At 47.9% G+C, this 20,584-nt stretch overlaps 1 protein-coding gene across 1 annotated transcript; it reads left to right on the top strand.

Annotated features, from left to right (window-relative positions):
- Positions 1-468: 468 nt before the first annotated feature.
- On the top strand, positions 469-19,451 carry AJAP1 (adherens junctions associated protein 1). The gene is made up of 4 exons (XM_029283495.1): positions 469-1,192; positions 14,469-14,556; positions 18,685-18,927; positions 19,379-19,451. Exons 1-4 carry the CDS (start codon positions 511-513, stop codon positions 19,449-19,451), a joined length of 1,086 nt encoding a protein of 361 aa, XP_029139328.1. The 5' UTR covers positions 469-510.
- The last annotated feature ends 1,133 nt before the right edge of the window (positions 19,452-20,584 follow it).

Consider the following 20,584-nt stretch of genomic DNA (forward strand, 5'->3'; position numbering starts at 1 on the left):
ACAGGGGACTAGTGATTAGAATATTCATACTCTATAATATGAAATAAGGATATTCAAAAGGAAGAAGGATAGGAACATCAGGAGAGGAGATGGAAAATAAGAGGAGAACCTCTTTGAGGTTCTACTGTAAGGTTAGAATCTGATTGTGGTTGAGAAACACACTTATTTTGGACCTAGAGCATTTACAAGACATTGGGTGAGAAGGTCAGCTAGCCAAAGATTGGAAAGCTGGTTGGGGTTCTACTGCAAGGTTAGAATCTGACTATGATTGAGAAACTGGCTTATTCTGGACCTAGAGTATTTACAACATGTTGGGTGAGAAGGTCATCTGGCCAAGGGTTGGAAAGCTGGTTGACCTTGATGCTGAGGGAAACATCACATGAGCTTCCTCCTCTGTCCTACAGCCACCTTGAGATGTTTGGGTTCACGGACGTCTGTATCTAACCCAGTTCTCTGTCTGTCCTCAGGTCAGCTTCTCCTGTGCGAAGCCATCCTTGGATTTTAATAGCCATGTTTCGACTTGCCATGGAGATCTCCTCTTGTGCGTCTTTGGGCCGAGACCATCGGCACCAGTTTTTGCAGAGACCTGCCCGCTGGTATGGATTCCCTCACCACCTTTTGTGGAGCTTTAGATATGGACCACAAACCAGGAGACTTGGGTTTCCAGCCAGCCTTGACTACTTGGAACTGCCCAACGGACAACGGCCCAACTTGTTCCATCTCAAACGGTTGCGCAACATGGTGGACCTCTTGTGGGAAAGCCAGCGGACTCCGTCTTTCGCCCACGTGAAAGCCAGCCCTTCGTTGACGGACAGGAGAGCTGTGTCCCAGACTTACTTGAAACGGAGGAAAAGGTATCTCCGAGCGAATAGCAAGCCAACGTTGGAAACTGAGGTCATAGTATGGGGATCCACCAGCCCGTTGGAAGCTCTGGAGACCAGCACAATCCCTGGGATTTACAATGGTCCTGCCACCTCGGTTTTGGAAAGGGTGACCAGCAGTATGACAACCACCACCACTATCACTACCACCACAGCGGCTTCTACAACCGTACAGTTCAAAGGACTTGGCACAGGGTTCGGGGCGCCTAAGAACCAGCCCATCAGCACGCTGCTGCCCCCTTCCACATCTGGGGGTAGCAGGAAAAAAGCTCCACCACCATCGCCACCTAAAATACCAGGAGACACTTCAGGTAGGTGTCCTTGTCTTCTTGGTGCCTTCACAGATGTTCTTGGTGTCTTCTTGGATGTTCTGAGCCAGGAGGTCACTTGGTAGGCAGATATGACATGGGTGGGGGTGTCCGTTCTACCTCTGATGGGACCAATGGTGCCTCAGATCTGTCTTTGAGGTTTGAAGAGGTCAAATGGGGCTCAATAACTTCTTAAGAGGCCATCTACTCCCTTTAATGTCCACCTCAAGTTTGGGCCATACCTCTTCAGCTGATATCCCTGGAGCTTCTCCTCTGGACCTCCAGAAAGTCTTCTCAGATGTTGGCCATCACGTCAGTCATCCAGTTCTTTTCCAGACACTGATTTGATGTGACTTTTCTTTTTAAGTTTCTGAAGAGACACTTTTGTGAGTAAATCTGTATTATGCTCTCCACGTTGGAACCACGTTTGTCCAGCGAGACCAACGCCCTAGGTTTCAGTTTTCAATGTTGTTGGTTTGTCGATTTTGTTTTCTTTCTCTGCCTGGTTTCTTTTTTTGGGGGGGGGGGTGAGTTTGTCCAAACTGTCAATTTCAGTTTCATTCTCTGGATTGTTGATTGTTTCTTGTTGTTCCTTTGTGAATCTGTCAATTTCAGTTTCCCACGGTATCTTGTTTGCAAACTATGTCCATTCCGGCTCCTTCAAATTGGTGTCGTTCCTGTGCTACTTTGATATTCAAACAGAGATCTGTTGTTGGTCAAACTTTACTGTTCCCCCCTCTTCCCTGTCTGCCCCTAATTTTAAATTCCCCTAGAGAATCCCCTAAGATAAAAGCCTTTGGGTCATGTCTGCAAATACAGCCATTCATTTAGTGACCGTTTAAACTTACAGCGGCAGTGAAAAACTGACTTGTAACCATCTTTCACACTTAAGACCGTTGCACATCTCCACGGCCACGTGATCAAAATTCAGACCTGACGTCTGACTCATACCCATGACAGTCGCACTGTCCCGGGGTCACGCGATCCCCTTTTGTGACCAAAGTCAATGGGGAGGCCAGATTCACTTAACAACAGTGTTACTTACGCAACAGCTGCAGTGACTCGCTTAACAACGGCGGGAGGAAAGGTTTTAAAATGGGGCAAAACTCACTTAACAACGGTCTGGGTTAGCAACGTGAATTCGGGGCTCCCCTGTGGTCGTAAGGCGAGGAGTACTGTAAAAAAATAAAGGAGGCAGGCGAGTGGGGTTTTTTTTGGCTAATTAGCCCAGGGGAAGCAGCAGCTCTCGTTTCTAAGGCTGATGGAAAGTTCGGTTCATGTACAATTTAGATAATTTTAATCCCAAACAAGAAGGGGGGAAGAATTTGCCCCCGTTTCTAATAGCTTCTGCTGTGTAATCCCCCCGTTCTTCGCCGATCAGGGCTCCACCATTGGGCAGCCTTTCAAATTTTCAGCCCCGTCGCAAAATCCAGACCCCCGGATCGAATCGGAGAGAGTTAAAAAAAAAAAACCACCCTTATTTTTTTTTAAAAATATATATATTTTTCTTTTGCCCACCCAGCAAGTCTCAAACGGTCTGTGTTTTAAGACGTCCCCCTTGGGGAAAAAAATATTTTCGCCAGCTTAGAGGAAAAAAAAAATAAGCTTAAAGTTTAAAAAAAAAAAACTGATTTTTTTTTTTTTTGGCACCGTCTTCAAGAAGATATTCAGGCCAGGAACGATTGTGCACGTCTGACTGATCCCTGGTTTTTATCTGAGGGGCTAGCTGCGGATTTAAGGGGATTTTAGCCATCACGTCAGTGAATCAGCCGGGCGTCGGAGTAATGGAAATTCGGCAGGGAAAACGGGATGGTTTCCTAGCCGATATCTTTGGCTCCAGGGGGGAAGGAGGGGGAAGTGGATTCCCCCCACTTTTTGTTGGCCATGTCAATCCGGAGGAGAATGGATCCATTTAATGACGGTCGTGTTTGCTTTACAACCGCTGTATTCGCCTAAAAAAGGTCGTAAAATCGGGCACGGCCACTCGCTTAATGGCCAGCATGACTTACAGCCGCAATTCCTGGCTCACTTAACGGTCGTAAAGTCGAGGACTAGCTATACTGCATCGTTCCCAATTCCCCCCTCTTGAGAAAAAACTTGGAGAATGTTGGGTTTCTTGCGATGGGTACCAAACCTTCGGTTGCCCCTGGCAACGCACATGGATGCCCATCGCAAGGGTGGCTGGTTCCACCCACACGGATCCTGGCAGTGAAAACGGCTGCGTAATTGTTTGAGCTCTGTGAAATCCAGGGGCCTTTTTCTGTAGCTGCGAGGTGGGAGGATGCTCTTCTCAGGAAGGGAACGGAATATTTCCTAACAGAGTAACGGGGACCCCGGAGGTCTTCTAGTCCAGCCCCCTGCTCAGGCAGGAGACCCTAGCTAGACCATTTCAGACAAATGGCTGTCCAGTCTCTTCCTAAAAACATCCAGTGTTAGAGTACCTTCCTCCTTCTCCTCCTCCTCTCTGCAAACCCCCCTCCCTTCTAGCCCTGATGATGTTCCCTAGTTGGGTCACGAAACGTCTGCAAGAAAACAGCCAAGCTCAATTCCCAAAGTTGCTTCTCTCATGGTTTCCGTGTCCAACCCTCGCATTCAGCACCTTCTGTGCCGGCCTGCCATCCTTTTTCCTTAACCAAATTCCGGGCTAATTGCCGCCTTCCCCTCCAGTTCTGCTCTGAGCAGAGTTAATCCTGCCATTCAATAATAACCATGTCTGACAGATGCCAGGCCCAGCGGAGGAGGAGGCCAGCACGGCTGGCAACATCTGCCCAAACAGATGTCAAGTGACCGTTCAAGTGACCGCTCTAAATTGCCGGGTTCAGCTTGGCCTTCAGTACCCCGTGACCTCAAAAGGAGGGGGCCAGGGCTCTTGGCCGGCTGGGGATGAGCGGCAGAGATGGCTCTTCCTCTCCTGCCCCCGTTTCTCCTGCCGTCCCCAGGCTCTGCGGGGATTTTGGGTTGATTTGAGCAATTTGGGGATTCCTTACCTGGAAGAGGATATTTGAGGGACTCCGGCACCCTAATTTCCTTCCTTCCTTCCTTCCTTCCTTCCTTCCTTCCTTCCTTCCTTCCTTCCTTCCTTCCTTCCCTTTTTCTCCCTCCCTCGAATTCCCGCACTCTCTTTTGTCCTTCCTTATTTCCCATATCTAAGTAATAGCTGTGGCAATAATCTGCCCTTTAAATGACTAGCTATGATCATAGTTTGTTCTCTTAAAAACCACGGTGCCCCTTGGATGCCAGGGGCTGTGACACACACCAGTCACTCTTCCGCCTGGGGTAGTGATCGTCCTCAGCACTACTGGGGGGGGGGGGGCTCCTAGCTTTGAATCCATCCCAGCAAGGTTCTCCTCTTGTTTGTGAAGCTTAAATGTGCCTGCACAACTTCCCCAGCATGGCCTTCATGTGTTCAAGCAAAGTAGCCTTCATCTATCCTGTTGTTAGGATCCATCCATCCATCCATCCATCCACCCATCCATCCCTCCATCCATCCATCCTTCCATTCCACCGTTTTCAAAAACGGTGGATCTTCCATCTCTGGAGCCTTTCAAGATGGTGGACACCCACCTCGCATGGATGGTTGACTTTGTTTTTCACCTTTGCTGCTTGGGCAGCTGCATCTCACAGCTAGTTGTGGCCCACCCAACCGGAAAGCCACCGTGCCTCCTAAGAAGGACCTCCATCTCTGCTTTTCTGAGGGTCGCCAAAGGGCCTTCACACCACCCGTCGAGAAGACTTCCGTAAACAAAGTCACCTCGCTCACCTTTGCGAGCTCCTTCCAGTTGTGCGTACGGCTGTGTTTGTACCTTTGTGCACCTTCCTGTGGAATCCATTAGGAGAGAAGTAATTAACAATTTCTTCTGCTGAGCGAGCAGAAGGTTTTCTGTCATTTTTACTCCTCTGCTATGGATTTCTGGCGTTACGTTTTCCATCTCCAACGCGGTGGGGAAGGGTAGGATTGTTCAACACGAGCCGCAGGACAGAAATATTCTTATTAATAAAAGCAGCAAGGAGTCATCTCCACCTCTTTTAAGGTATGGGGAACAACCTTGCTTGGGGCTATCTGCCTTCTCTGGCTGGGCTGATCGGAGTCAGCAGAAGTCGTGTGTTTCTGTTCACCGCCATCACCGTTGCTCACAAAATTGGCTGAGATCAGGGACCGAGCAAGGGGACAACAGACCTAACAGCAAGGTCCGTGAAGGATGGTCTTCTTCTGATGTTCTGCTGATGAGAAGCCTTCTTCTCATCGTTCAGGTGGAACGTCACCTTGGTCCAGCACGTCTACTGGACTGTTGAGTGACCAGCGAATTACTTTCTGTTTGGGTTGAGCTTCTCTCCAGCTTCTTCTGCAAAAGAATCCACAGGATTTCATAGAATCCTACAGTTGGAAGGAAGCTTAGAAGTTATTTGGTTCAACCATCTTGATTGATAATAGAATAACAGGCAAGCTTCTATTATTGGAGAATAATTGGAGATTCTATTCTATTCTATTCTATTCTATTCTACTCTACTCTACTCTACTCTACTCTACTCTACTCTACTCTATTCTTATTCCATTCCATATTCTATTCTATTCTATTCTATTCTATTCTATTCTATTCTATTCTATTCTATTCTATTCTATTCTATTCTAATATTCTCTTCTCTCCTCTCCTCTCCTCTCCTCTCCTCTCCTCTCCTCTCCTCTTCTGTCCTGTCCTGTCCTATCCTATTTTAAGTCAAATTTAACTTAAGAATGCAGCCTTACACTTCTCAAACAAATAGATGCTCCATATACCACGCAGCATTCCGGCTAGCGCATTTTAATATCACAAAGGGCAGATTTAAGGAAATGGCGTAATAAAAGCCAGCGAAAGCATTCAATGGCCTTCTCCAGATAAGTCCACCTTTTACAGAGACTCTCTCGGTTTAATTATAGCCGTTCCTTTTTTGACGCATCCGTGAGTTTTATTCTTATTTTCTCCTCTTCAGCCCGGCCGTCCTCTGTCCCGTAAAATTCCCGGCGTTTGTCTGGAGAGCTGGTAAAATGTCGCAGATCCGATCAGGAAGGCCATCTTGGATCTAATTCCCAATAAATGCGGGCGCAATTTTCGTTAATTATGTCATCAGTGTTTGCGTTTGGAGAGCTCCTTAGTTATTTATCTCTAGCTGGTCAGCGACTGTAATAAAACTTGATTGATTGAGCCGGATTGTTGACTGAATATTAAATTCTGAATCGCAACGAGCCGGGATATCTTCAAGAGCAGCTACCAGGGAGCAAAATCTCTCCTTTTTCACCAGATTTCTTAATTTTTTCTTTGGTTTTTTTTTTTTTTGCCTAATCCTCCTGCATTTTTATGTTCTGGAGATCGGGGCCCGGAGGCTGGCTGTGTGTTGGCCCTTTGTGCCAACTGAGCTTGGCGCAAGTGTGTTGCTCAACAATCCTGTCGGGGAGCAGATGGCCTGGAGAGAAAACACGTTGGTGACTCACGCCATCCATGCTTCACTTCAGAAGAAGTTGGCTTGTCTTCAACGTGGTGGATCAACTGTCCATCTTCTCCCTGGGTTCAGAATGACAGGGTCCTTTGAGGTCTTCTAGTCCAACCCCCTGCTCAAGCAGGAGACCCTCTACTCTTCCAGACAAGGTCTCTTCTGGAAAGCCCCCAGTGATGGAGCACCCACAATTTCTGGAGGGAAGCCGTTCCACTCATAAATTGTTTTCATTGTTGGGAAATTTCTCCTTAGTTCAGGCGCTTGGCCACTGGATCATACTTACGACAGGGGAAAGTCAGATTCACTTAGCAACCGTGTTCCTAACTTAACAACTGCAGGGGTTCACTTAACATGGGTGGTCCGAACGTCATGAAACGGGGCATAGCTCACAACAATTGTCTCGTTTAATTGTCTTGAGGACATTTTGTCTTCATTTGTTTCAGTGGCGTCTCTCCGGCCTTGGCTGGAATATTTGTCAGCTTTGACCCACAAATGGGGAAACATTTATTCTCCTTTTCCTCCTGATTTACACAACGTGTGTCGGGTTTTTTGCAAGCCTGCATGAATCAAGGCCAGCCCTGTTGTGGCTCTGATACTCCCTCCTTTGGTGTGATTTTGCCCAAGGCCTTGGGCTTGCCTGCCAATTAACCCCGAATTAAGCAGGCTGATCCATCGCTAAGCCTTTCCCACCTAATGGATTTGGTGATTATTCACCCTCCAACACCAGAATTTCTGTGGTTTGAACCGGCCATAAATAAAGTTATTTCTGTCGGTGCAGTTTTAAAACCCAATCGTCCAAGCCAAGAATTATTATTATTATTATTATTTTAAATGAAGGCCTCTTTTGCATGCCGGCTTGCAAAGTAACCAGGTCAACAGTGATCCGGAGACTGCAAGGCGCAAAATCCTTTCCGTTCAAAATCTGCATCTTGGTTGACTGATTACAGGGTAGTCCTCGAATTACAACCTCAGCGGAGCCCAAATTTTCCGTCGCTAAGCGAGACGTTGGTCAAGTGAGTTTTGCTGCGTTTTACGACCTCTCTTTTTCAGGGTTGTTAAGTGAATCTGGCTTCCCCATTGGCTTTGCTTGTTGGAAGGTCGCAAAAGGGGGTCGCGTGACTGCGTAAATACGAGTCAGTTCTCAAGCGGCTGAATTTCGATCACGTGACCCTGGGGGGGGGAAGCTGCAATGGTCGTAAGGGTGAGAAATGGTCACAAGTCACATTTTCCAGTGCGGTTGTAACTTTGAATGGTCACTAAACGAACAATTGTAAGATGAGGATTTACTGTAATTCCAAGAATTCAACCAGAGTTTCTTTCTTAAGTGACGGTTAGCTTTGAAGTGAAGTCTATTGAATAGGGGGTTGGGCTAGAGGACCTCCAAGGCCCCTTCCAACTCTGTTATTGTTATTCTTTCTCTTATCTATTACTCCTTGATTCTTTTTAACTGCCCATAATCTTTCTTTCTTGAAAAAAGGGGAAAGGATTATTTTACACACACACACACAGAGACGTATGGGCTGTTTTTAAGAGGGGAAGAAGAGGCCACGGGCGAAATAGCCCTGAAATCTCCCATTATTTTTATAGCCCCTGTCAGTTTGATATAGGAACCCAGCAGGCAGCAGGCTGGAGGCGAAGGGGAAATAATGAAACAAAATGAAGCCGAGGAAATTTGGAGAAAAGAAAATAAAAGCGAAAGGAGAAGAACTAATATATATTGCCCCAAGGAAGCTCTGAAAATAGGGGCCTTGGCGGACACAAGACCCTGGATTTGAAGAGTGACGAATGTGATGGAAGATTTTTTTTAGCCCGGGGTCGATTAAATGAGGGGTCCTCGTGTGCCCTCTGAGCTTGGCGGTTTCCTTGCAGACGTTTCATGACCCAGCTAGGTAACATCATCAGTGCTAGGAGGGGGGGAGTGTGGCAGGAGGAGGAGGAGAAGGAGAAGGAGAAGGAGGAGGAGGAGGAGGAGGAGGAGGAGGAGGAGGAGGAGGAGGAGGAGAAGGAGAAGGAGAAGGAGAAGGAGAAGGAGGACTGTGAGATCCTTGGTGCTCTCTGAGCTGGGGGGTTTTCTTACTTTTTCCTTCCTTTCTTTTCTCCTTCCTTCCTCTCTTTCTCCTTCCCTTTCTTCCTCCCCTCCCCTTTTCTTTCTTTCTTTCCCCTCTCCTTCAATTCCCTTTCCATTCCTTCTTTCCTTCCTTCTGTACCTTCCTCTGCTTCCTTCCTTCCCTCCCTCCCTCTTCCTTCCTTCCTTCCTTTTCTTTCCTCCCTTCCATCTCTTTCCTGTATTTTCCTCCCTCCCTCCCTCCCTTCCTTCCATATTTTTTGACCCTCCCACTGTCCTTTATTTCCCCCTGGTCTTGATTCTGCCCTGGCCGAGGGAAAGCTTTTGCCCAATGGGAAAAACAGATGTAAACGTGGGAGGGGGGAACCCTCCCCATCCCACCCCAGGCCTGCAAATGACCCCCGGCCGAGATGCCCGGCTGGCGGAGGACACCCTGTCTCCCCTCCCCCCCCCCAGGCCTGGCATCAGACAGAGGCCTTTGCAGGCGCCGCGGCCAACTTGGCTGGCTGAGCCTGGCCTGATGTTCAATTAAAGTAATAAAGAAAAGCGAATTCCACACTCAGCAGTCCTAGCTGGCCTCAAAGTCTGTCGCTAAGAGGGAAGCAGAGCCGAGAAGCCGAAAATGTGGCCGGAGGAAGGAGCGTCTCCACCTCGGAGAAGGCCTGACACCTCTGCGGCCACCTCTGGTGCTCTGCTGCCCTCGGCCCAGCCGGCTTCCTCGACACAAGGAGGCCCAACGGGAGAGGAGTCCTCTTCTTGCGCCGAGTGTCTAATCCGCCCTGAAAGGCGTCTAAACGGCCGGTTAGCCCGGCGTCTCCTAGGAATGCCAGGCGGGAGGCAGCTGCCAGGCTGCATTAGGGGCCTCCGCCTCGGATTCGGGCCAGCCGGGAACCGGTGATGGCGGCCCTTTCCCTGGCCAGAGAGAGGGTAGGTAGGTGGGTAGAGATGGTAGGGAGATGAGAGAGAGAGTGATAATAGGTAGGTAGGTAGGTAGGTAGGTAGGTAGGTAGAGATAGATAGATAGATAGATAGATAGATAGATAGATAGATAGATAGATAGATAGATAGATAGATAGATAGATAGATAGATAGATAGATAGATAGATAGAATAGATGGTAGATAGATGGATGGATGGATAGAGAGAGAGAGAGATAGACAGACAGACATAGTAGATGGATGAATAGATAGATGTTAGATAGATAGATGGATGGATGGATAGATAGAAAGAGATAGATAGATAGATAGATAGATAGATAGATAGATAGATAGACAGACAGACAGACAGACAGACAGACAGACAGACAGACAGACAGACAGACAGACAGACAAAGACAGACAGAAGACAGATAGAGATAATAGATGGTAAATAATGGATGGATGGATGGATAGATATAGACAGACAGACAGATAGATAGATAGCTAGATAAAGCTTCTCTCCTTGATTAGTTTCCATCCATTGCTTCTTGTCCTGCCCTCAGGTGCTTTGGAAAATAAGTTGCCCTCTGCCTCTATAGGTCCTTTCAGACTGGACTTCACAGCTTGTCCTTCATGCTCTTGAGATGCTTTCAAAAACCCCTGAATCTCCCCCTGCCTGTCCCGAAGAATCCCCAGCTGCCCACCCCGTCTCTCCGTCCCTCTGCCGCTTCCTTGAAGGACTCTTCTCCTCACCCAGAGCCCTTCCCGCTGCACCGTTGAGTGGTTCCTTCAACAAAACAACTTGAAGGACAGCAAAGATTATAATCATGGGCCAGGAAGCTTGGCAGCAGCTGCTGGTGTGACTCACACACACAAAGGTGCCCTTGGCTTTGTGTGCGGGATCTGTGGACAAGGACAGGTGTCCTCGAACCTTCAAGTGGTCCTTCTCAAAAAAGATGGTGTGGTGTTTGGTGAGGACCTCCTGAGCTTAGGATTCATTTTTTGATTTGAGAGTCACCTGGTTTGATTCTGGAAGGAGGACAAATGTTGGACATCTTTCGCCTGGAGGAGAGAGGACTTCAGGGAGATGTGACAGATGTGTCTGAAGGATGTCGTGGGAAGGTTGAACAAAATTGTTTGGAGGTGCTCCAGAAGATAGGAGAGGAAAGAAAGGACGAGGAGACATTTGTTGGTTGGGCTTCGGGAAAGGGCTCCTCTTGAGAAGACCTGTTCAACTGGGGAGGATTCTTCTTGGCTTGAGGTGCTTCAACAGAAGGTGGAGAGTCGTTCTCAAGAGATGTCTCCAGGATAGATTCTTTACACCGACCAGGAAGGTGGATCAGATGTTCTCCCAGGTATCTCCTGACTCTTCTTCCTCAGGGGAATTCTGGGAGTTGAAGTCCACAAGCCTTAAGAGTGGCCAAGTTTTTGGAGTCTCCTGCTATAATCCGTGCGATTGGGAAGCTCAACACTCGAAAATAAGCTTCAAAGTATTGCCCTTTCTGCTGTTCCCTTTTGCAGTGGTGAATCTGAGGAGGACAGATGTTTCTGAGCAGATGCTGTCCCTATCGCATAAAACATTTAAGCCCAGCTCAACCATCTGGGGCCCCATCATCCTGTTCCAGAACATGCGGAGTTCAAGCCCAAAGACATTTTGCATGAATCATCTTCTGATGTTCTTCACCGGAGGACGGCCTTAGCCTTTCCCTAGAAACCTGACCTTGGTGATTACACACACCTCTCTTGGCCACAAAATTGGCACGAGAGTATAGAATGCTAGGTCTAGAAGGGACCTTGGAGGTCTTCTAGTCCAACCCCATGCTCAAGCAGGAGACTGGACCATCAAACCCTCCCCCAAGAGCCAGGAAAGCCATCAGAACGAGGCTTTTCTCCTTCCTTCCTTCCTTCCTTCCTTCCTTCCTTCCTTCCTTCCTTCCTTCCTCCCTCCCTCCCTCCTTTCTTTCTTTTTTCCTTCCTTCCTTCCTCCCTCCTTTCTTTCCTTCTTTCTTTCTTTCTTTCTTTTTTCCTTCCTTCCTTCCTTCCTTCCTTCCTTCCTTCCTTCCTTCCTTCCTCCCTCCCTTCTTTCTTTTTTCCTTCCTTCCTTCCTTCCTTCCTCCCTCCCTCCTTTCTTTCTTTCTTTCTTTCTTTCTCTTTTTTCCTTCCTTCCTTCCTCCCTTCCTCCCTCCCTCCCTCCCTCCCTCCCTCGGCATGAGAAGATCACCCAAATGCCAGTCAATGGAGGGAATTGCAGGGCAGAGCAGGACGGCAGAAGGGTGGGCGCCCCGTGATCTTTGGAGGAAAAGATTCCAGCCTGCTGAAGTGGATGGATTCCCACCTGGAACTCAGAGCTGAGCTCCAGATTGCCACAATCGGCTGCATGAACACGGCAGCCAAGTGGAGCGCTCTTGAACTGAATGGGGCTTAATGAACATAAACAGCCATTGCCGGTGATCTCTCCGGCCTCAAAGGAAGGGGAAAGTTGACAGGGTAATAACAGCCTCTGTCATGACACACCCGCCCCGGGGGGAGCTGGAAGGGGGGTCCTCGGCTCTCCCTCCAGGCTGGCGGGGGCCACAACAGGCGGCCTTTCTCCCCCCTCCCCCCTGGCCCGGGATCACTTCCCTGGGACTGAATTGGGACTGTTTTACCCCTCCAGGCTGCTGCAGGGAAGGGAGGGAGGGAGAGAAAGGGGAGGGAGGGAGGGAGGGAGGGAAGGAAGGAAGGAAGGAAGGAAGGAAGGGAGGGAGGGAGGGAGGGAAAGAGGGAGGGAGGAAGGATGGAAAGAAGGAAGGAAGGAAGGAAGGAAGGAAGGAAGGAAGGAAGGAAAGGAGGAGGAAGAGAAAGAGGGAGGGAGGAAGGATGGAAAGAAGGAAGGAAGGAAGGAAGGAAGGGAAGGAAGGAAAGGAGGAGGAAGAGAAAGAGGAAGGGAGGAAGGATGGAAAGAAGGAAGGAAGGAAGGAAGGAAGGAAAGGAGGAGGAGGAAAAGAAAGAGGGAGGGAGGAAGGAAGGAAGGAAGGAAGGAAGGAAGGAAAGGAGGAGGAAAAGAAAGAGGGAGGAAGGAAGGAAGGATGGAAGGAAGGAAGGAAGGAAGGAAGGAAAGAGGAAGAGAAAGACAGGAAGGAAGGACAGAAAGGAAGGGAGGGAGGGGAGAAGGAGAAATGAGAAAGAAAGGGAGGGAGAATGAAAGAAAGGAGGGAGAGAGGGAGGGAGGGAGAGAAAGAGGAGAAGTCTGCATTTTGGAGGCTGGTAATTGTGTTGTTATCAAAATGGCTCATAATAAACCAAACACAAGGTAATGTGCTCTAGAAAGAGTCAGAAGCCAATGCTATTTTTTCCTATTTTTTTTCGGTGCCATTGTAACTTCAAACAGTCACTAAACGAACAGCCGTAAGTCGGGGACTTCCTACAAATGCATTTATTTCTCCGTGTTGCATGCATAATTGGGGTCATCGTCATTACACACAGGCACGCTGTAGAAAATGGCATTTTAAAAACACTTTGGGGGACATTTGCAAGAGCCACCGCAGAGATTGGGGTTAAAAACTCTATAAAAGAGAGGAGGCTGGGTGCAAAAACTCAAACATTGGAAAAACAGGGTGGGTTCCTGGGGGTTATTTTGGAAGAAATGGAAACCTCGTAGACCGGAGCCTTGTGCCGTAATGCAGACATGAAAGTAAATTGGATTTATATTGATCGGTGCTTTGTTGCCATTTTCAAGAAACATGTATTCTTTAGCTGGGCCGACACAAAGGGGGCCTTGTTTCCCGCGAGGGTCACTAATTTCTCCGCAACCCAGATCGGTGTGCTCCAAACTTGCTTATTTTTATTTGAGTTTTATCTGGAAAAGGCGAGATTTCCTGAGGCATTTTAGCCTCAGGAAAAAAACAATGGCGGTGTGGGTGGTTCTGAGAGAAACTGACCGGTCCTTAATCAGTAAAAATTAGGAGATGGATGTGAACGTGGGAATTTGAATTAGATGTGAAATTGATGGACTTAGCAGAGAGAGAGAGAGAGAGAGAGAGAGAAAGAGAGAGAGAGAGAAATGGACTTCTTGGTTTAGAGACCATAATATGGCTAAATTTCAGGCCGTTGTGACATTTCTTTACCGGATAAAGAGAAGAATCAACTCTGGGAGTGAGGATTAGATGGGATTTGAATAGAGCAACGTTGCCGCCTTTGAAAGATAAGGTTATTTACATCGGACAGGTTGCCGGTTATTTAAGGACGCAGTTGAGAGAGGAATATTTTATGAGGGCTGGTTTTTAGAAGGCTGGCCATTAGTATTTTAAGATACTTTACAGAGTGATGTTATTTGTGTAAACCTAAGAGGGGGTTGTATTGTTAACAGCTCTAAAGCTATTGATAAATGTAATAAATAGGTCTGCAAGGGAACCACCACAACCCTCCTTCTCCTCCTTCTCCCTCCTCCTTTTCTACCACTTCTATTTCTTCTCTTCCTTCCTTCCTTCCTTCCTTCTCTTTCTCCTCCTCCTCCTTTTCCACTTCTCCTTTCTCTTCCTCCTCCTCCTTCCCTCCACAAAGCCCCACTCCCTTCTAGCACTGATCCTGTTCCCTAGCTGGGTCGTGAAACGTCTGCAAGGAGAACCCCCCCCCCGGCTCCACCCTCCGCCACAAAGACCCCCCTCTTCTCCTGACTCCTCTGAATGTTTCTGAGGTTCCCTCACCGGCTGATCCTCGGACCCCGAGGGGCTTTTGCCAGGGGTGGGGGGCTCAGAGTTCGGGGCTGCAGGGAGGCCCCGAGCGACGCCCAGAATCCCCCCACTCTCTGTCCCCCCCTCCCATCTTCAGCTTTTCTCCTCTTTCTCCAGGTCTGGCGCTCCATCAGATCATCACCATCACCGTCTCGCTCATCATGGTGATTGCCGCGCTGATCACGACCCTCGTCTTAAAAAATTGGTAAGGAGGTGTGACACCCCCCCCCTCATTGTGGCTTTTGGGTTGTGTTGGGGGGGGGGCGACAGCCACAATTCTCAAACCGGCAGCCCATTTGGGAATTACAGGTGGTCCTCGGCTTACAACCAGCAAATTTTGGTCCTCTCTTAAGTGTCTTTCTCCACCTTTCGCTTTGAAATCCTCCTTTAAAATCCAGCATGGAAAAGCCGCCTGAAATTGTATTTACACCCCCTGGGAGTGTCTCTCCACACAATTTTCTCCCTTTCCCAATTAGGGAACTTCAGGGGAAAGAAAGGGAAGACCCGAACTGGTTTTAAAATTTAAAAAATTTCCTTCTGAGTTTTGGTCCTGTATTTGACCCTGATGATTTAAGAGAGCCGCACTGCACGAGAGCAGTCTACCTGTTCCTTTTCGACTTGGAAATACAGGCCGTTTTTACTCGTCCTTGGAAGACCCAGCCAGGGGTTCGCCAGCTGTGTTGTGAACTGGCAGGAGTTTTGCAAGCTGGATTATCCAAGTTTTTCATACAGAGAATATACGTTCTAGGTTCTATCTATGCAAAATATTTTTTTTCTATGCAAAATATCCTTTTGTGCAAAATATTCTTCTGTGCAAAATATTTTTTCCTACGCAAAGAAATCGTCCATGCAAAATATTCTTTCATGCCAAATATTCTTGTATGCAAAATATTCTTCTCTGCAAAAACCTTTTTTCTATGCACAATCATCTTCGGCTCTTCAAAGCTTCTCGGTTTCTCCTTCAGTGGGCTGTGCAAAGAGGATTTTTTTCAGCTCCAATCAGGACTGCAAACCCTTGGCTGTAATCACACACAGAAACATACAAACACGCAGAGCACCAACAACTGGAAGGAAAGGGCAGGATAATTTGTGTCGCCTTGTCTGATTTGGGAAGAACCCAGCAAAGATTTACCAAATTTGTTTCTCGGAGACGATGGTCTTAGAAGGGGGGAGTGAGGACCAGATCCAGAGTTCACGCCGGGCGGCCTCCGTCCACCGGCTTGGACCTCTTTGCCTGCTTCCCTCTCTGTTGCAAGCTCTCATCTGGCTTAATTATTTTCCTTTTCTTCTCGCGGATCGGCTCCTGCGTGGCGTAAACTAGGTTACATCTTAGCTCCAGGCTCTTCTGCCGTCACCTCGTTTCCTAGTGAATTCAACCTACTTTGAGATCAGCTCGCCTCATTTTCATATTAAGGCAGAACCCCCTGGGAGATGATAGCCAGGACTGGAGATGGGGGAGAGGAGGAGGAGGAGGAAGAGGGAAGGTTGCTGCTTTACAAGATCTCACTGGTCTCCTTGTTTGCTCCTCAAATGCTCCAGATTTGGAGCAGGCGAGGATGGAGATCCCTAGGGTTGGTTGAGAAGGTCTCATAAAACGTAAAAGCCTGCTGAGATCCAGGTACCACAAACCGAGTGGGACCTTCTCAGAAGGTCCACCACCGTTGGACCTTCAGGAAGAGTCACAAAGATGTGGGTTTCCCGCAACTGTCTTCTGAGGTTGAGGAACCTCAAATCCTCAATGCCTACTTGAGGTTCCTTTTCTGCTTGAGGAACCATCAGTAGGACTTGAGTGTCCCCACCCGTTGAGTTGGTCAATGGTAGACCTTTGCCGATTCCAAATCGGTTGGTTGAGAAGTCTCCAGGCTCCTCCCTCCAGGGGGAGGAGGAGGAGGAGGAGGGGAGATTGCTGCTTTCTGAAGCTGCTTTCTGATATCTCGCTGGTCTCCACGTTTGCTCCTCAAATGCTCCAGATCTGGAGAAGGCGAGGACGGAGATTCCTAAGGTTGGTTGAGAAGGTCTCATAAAACGTAGAAAGTCTCCTTGGAGGGCGAAGCCTGCTAAGATCCAGGCGCCACAAATCCACCGGGACCTTCTCAGAAGGTTAGGCCATCACAACGTTATGACGGTGCTGGACTAAGTGACTTATGACCGTTTTTCACCCTTACGACTGTTGCAGGATCCCACGTGATCAAAATCCAGATGCTTGGCCACTGACTCGTATTTATGACGGTCGCCGTGTCCCAGGGTCACGGTGACCGTCTTTTATGACCTTGTCACAAGCAAATTCAACCAGGGAAGCCGGATTCACTTAACAACCGTTTTGCTCAGCAACATAAATGTTGGGCTCAGTTGTACAGTTTGACCCTCAATACAATAAACCTGGATCAGCTGTACGTCTGAATTATCTCCCAGGTTTTGTGTCTTTCAGCTGTTTATAGATGGAAAGCGTAACCGCTAATTAAAAAAAATAAAACCAGCGGAAATCCATAACTGTTCAAGCACAGATACTCTTCTATTGTATTGAATTTCTCCTCTCTCGTCATCCTATTTCCAACCAGTTAAAAAAACAAAAAAAAACCTCCACATCACTCATTTATCTATTTTCTCCCCCAAAAGTACACATTTTCCTCTGCGAGTTCATGATTCCCCTTCAAGACGAGCTTCAGATCTCTCCGGCAGCTCCTAATAGTTGCGACTTTCTGTCATATCCACCCTTGAGTTACACAAATCAACCTCAAAATGATTTGGCTGCAAATTAAAGTCAAGCTAACCGAGGAGAGAGAAAACGAGAAGTTTAATCTTGTTTCGTTTTAAGGCAAACTAGAATAGAATAGAAATTAATAGAATAGAATAGAATAGAATAGAATAGAATAGAATAGAATAGAATAGAATAGAATAGAATAGAAATAAATGAATAGAAAGAACAGAATAGAACAGAGCAGAATATAAATGAATAGAATAGAATATAAATGAATAGAACAGAATAGAACAGAACAGAATATAAATGAATAGAATAGAATAGAATAGAATAGAATAGAATATAAATGAATAGAATAGAATAGAACAGAATAGAACAGAACAGAATAGAGCTGGAAGGGACCTTGGAGGTCTTCTAGTCCATCCCCCTGCTCAAGCAGGAGAACTTATACCATCTCAGAGAGATGATTGTCTAGTCTCTTCTTAAAAATCTCCAGTGATGGAGCGCCCACGATTTCTGGAGGCAACTAAATGAGGTCGTATCATCATTTGTGAGTATTTAACGTAGGACATAGAATTATAGGGCTGGATGGGACCTCGGAGGTCTTCTAGTCCATCCCCCTGCTCGAGCCAGAGACCCTGTGCCATTCTGGGCAAATGGCCGTCCATCTTTTCTTGAAAACCTCAACTGATGGAGCACCTCCAGAGTTGCACAGATGTTAAAATTCATCTCCATAGTCCAAACTCTGGGCGGGGGTCACATGCCAGGTGTGCGTGGGAGGGGGCTCCATCTGTCGGGGAGGAATCCCCCCCCAAGAACACAAGGACAATGGAGAACAAAGGGAGAAAGACAATCCCCTCCCCCATCCAGGGGAGTAGTGTGTGAGTTTGTGACAAATTGGGCGACGTGTCACAGCATCCTAAATGATCTCAACAAGCACAGTGTTAAACTTGGTGTCGTTGCTTACACGGACACGGTACTTAGAGTCAGTAATTTCCTCTTAATTACAACAGCCATCGTTTGAAATTCGAGATCGGATTATGGAAGATAAATAAATACATGCATAAAATAGACCCGGAGCCCAGCGATCTGGCTTCGTGGCGTGCGCTTCTTTCTCAGGTACTAAAAAGCGATAATTAAATTTGGAAGTGCAGGTAATTGCCGTCTCTCAGACACGCCAGGACCGGTTTGGCATTTGTGTTACTTTTCTTATGAATTATTTACAGCTTTTAAATCCCACCTTTCTTATTCCCCCCCCCTCCCCCCCGCGGAGCGCTGGAGAAGAACAGACGGGCTCACAACTCTGCCGAGCACAAAATCGCAGAGGATGTGAGTTTGTGCTGAACGAGGCTGAGCCGGTTGCACAGATGCTCCGTCACAAAGCCGTTGGCCTCCTTCCTTCAAATCAAGCCAGCATTCGTAGGATGCTGGCTTCTGGCCAGTTATCGCTTGACCCGTTTGTCAGCATGAGTTGGAGAACCCTGCTTGAGCAGGGGGTTGGACTAGAAGACCTCCAGGGCCCCTTCCAACTCTGTTGTCCTGTGATTCTGTAAGGGTCTCCGACTTGAGCGGGGGGGGGGGGTCGGATTAAAAGACCAGATGTTTTACAACCGGTCTCTTCTCTCCTCCTTCCAGCTGTGCGCAGAGGGGGAACGCCCGTCGGAACGGCCACCAGCGGAAAATTAAACAGCAGGAAGAGAGTTGCCAAAACTTGACGGACTTTACTCCAGCCAGAGTGCCCAGCAACCTGGACATCTTCACGGCCTACAACGAAACCCTCCAGTGTTCGCACGAGTGCGTGAGGACGCCCGTCCCGATGTACGCCGAGGAGACGATACTCTCACCGGGAGACTATAAGACCTCCTTCAACGGAAACAGGTGAGAGCTGTGGCTGATGGGTCCGGTGCCAAGAGGGATTCTTGAGTTGGGCTATTCCCATCCGGAATAAATTGCGTTGGGATGAAATGTTGTCTCAGGCGGGTGTGAATTCCACAGGAGCAACGAAGGACAACGTTCAGATACTTTGTGTGTGAGAAAGAGGCTGAAGACAGCTCCTCCTCAACTGTCCCTGGCATACGGAAAGTCCTTGACTTACCCCAGTTCATTTAGTGACTGTGTGAAAAACGATCCTGTCCCTTTTTTCCCCCAGTGCCGTTGTAACCTTGAAACGGTCGCTAAACGGACTGTTGTAAGTTGAGAACCATGTGTGGTTTGATTGCAGCTGTCGTGAATCTGAGGCAGCTTTTTTCCCTTGCGTGATAGGAAAGGAAAAAAAATAAATTCTTCTCAGCCAAGTTTGCAATTTCCCCTTTTTTTGTGCCCCGTGCAGAGGTTCCTCCTCGGACCGCCATCTAATCCCCGTGGCCTTCGTATCGGAAAAATGGTTTGAGATATCGTGTTGACCGGCCAAACGCTGTTTTTATCTTCCTGGGGGGGCAGCTGGACGCCGTGCAGCCGTTCCATGGTAAGTCCCTTCTCTAGCAGTTTTGAGTGGTTGTTTTTTTAAAAAATATTCTAGAGGTCCTGATGGATCTGATGAACCTTCTCTCAATGGATGTGTCCTGTGAGAAACTCTCAAGTCCTTCTAGAGGCGTTGATTCTTCTACCATCTCAAGAACTTCATGAGATGTCCCACAGGGGCTTTTTCCCAAAGGCCACTGGACTTCCTTGGCTTCAGCCTTGAAAACGCTTCGCTTCTCATCCAAGAAGTTTCTTCAGAACTGGCAAGGGGGGGGGGCAATGGAAGGCCTGCAAGGTTAGATCCCTGAAGAGGTCCCTCTAAATGAGTTTGAAGAGTTGACTTCAAAGGTCTTCAAGAAGAGATTGGACGGCCATTTGTCCCCAATAGTCTAGGGTTTCCTGCTTGAGCAAAGAGTTGGACTAGATGGCCTCTAAGGTCCCTTCTAGCTCTATGATTCTGAGATAAGATAAAGGATGGATGGATGGATGGATGGATGGATGGATGGATTGACAGTTGGATGGGCAGATGGACGGATGGTTGGATGGATGGGCAGATGGACGGACGGTTGGTTGGATGGATGAACAGCTGGCCTCCTGGAGTTGTGGGTGCTCCATTACTGGAGGTTTTCAAGAAGAGACTGGACAGCCATATCTCTGAAATGGGACAGGGTCTCCTGCTCAAGCAGTGGGTTGGACTGGAAGACCTCTGAGGTCCCTTCCAGACCTAGGATTCTATGATTCCTTCCCCTATCTAGTTCTCACCAATTCCCATCCTGCCTTTACTGTAGTTTGTGCCCTCCTCTTAACAGAATAGCAGAAAAGCATAGTCAGAAGGGACCGTGGAGGTCTTCTAGTCCAGCCCCCTGCTCAAGCAGGGGACCCTCCTTCCTTCGCTTTCCATTAAAATCCCACTTCCCAGTTTAACCCCCACGGAGGCCAGCCCGTGCATCAGCCCCAAAGCTTTACCTCCACGTTAATTGATTAAACATTTCTTTCTCTCTCTTTAAAAAAAATATTTTTTTTTCACCCCAAATGAAAAAAAAAAACCACCCCTCTGAATAGAAACGGAGAGTGG

This window comes from Protobothrops mucrosquamatus, unplaced genomic scaffold, assembly GCF_001527695.2.
Source record: "Protobothrops mucrosquamatus isolate PMUCROS unplaced genomic scaffold, P.Mucros_1.0 scaffold109, whole genome shotgun sequence".
Taxonomy (NCBI): domain Eukaryota; kingdom Metazoa; phylum Chordata; class Lepidosauria; order Squamata; family Viperidae; genus Protobothrops; species Protobothrops mucrosquamatus.

What these genes read in the sequence shown, in the direction of transcription:
- AJAP1 (XM_029283495.1), top strand. Translation starts at nt 511, where the DNA reads ATGTTTCGACTTGCCATGGAGATCTCCTCTTGTGCGTCTTTGGGCCGA. An exon ending in ACCCTCGTCTTAAAAAATTG is followed by an intron (nt 14,557 to 18,684) that starts GTAAGGAGGTGT and finishes TCCTCCTTCCAG; the next exon opens with CTGTGCGCAGAGGGGGAACG. An exon ending in ACCTCCTTCAACGGAAACAG is followed by an intron (nt 18,928 to 19,378) that starts GTGAGAGCTGTG and finishes TGCCCCGTGCAG; the next exon opens with AGGTTCCTCCTCGGACCGCC.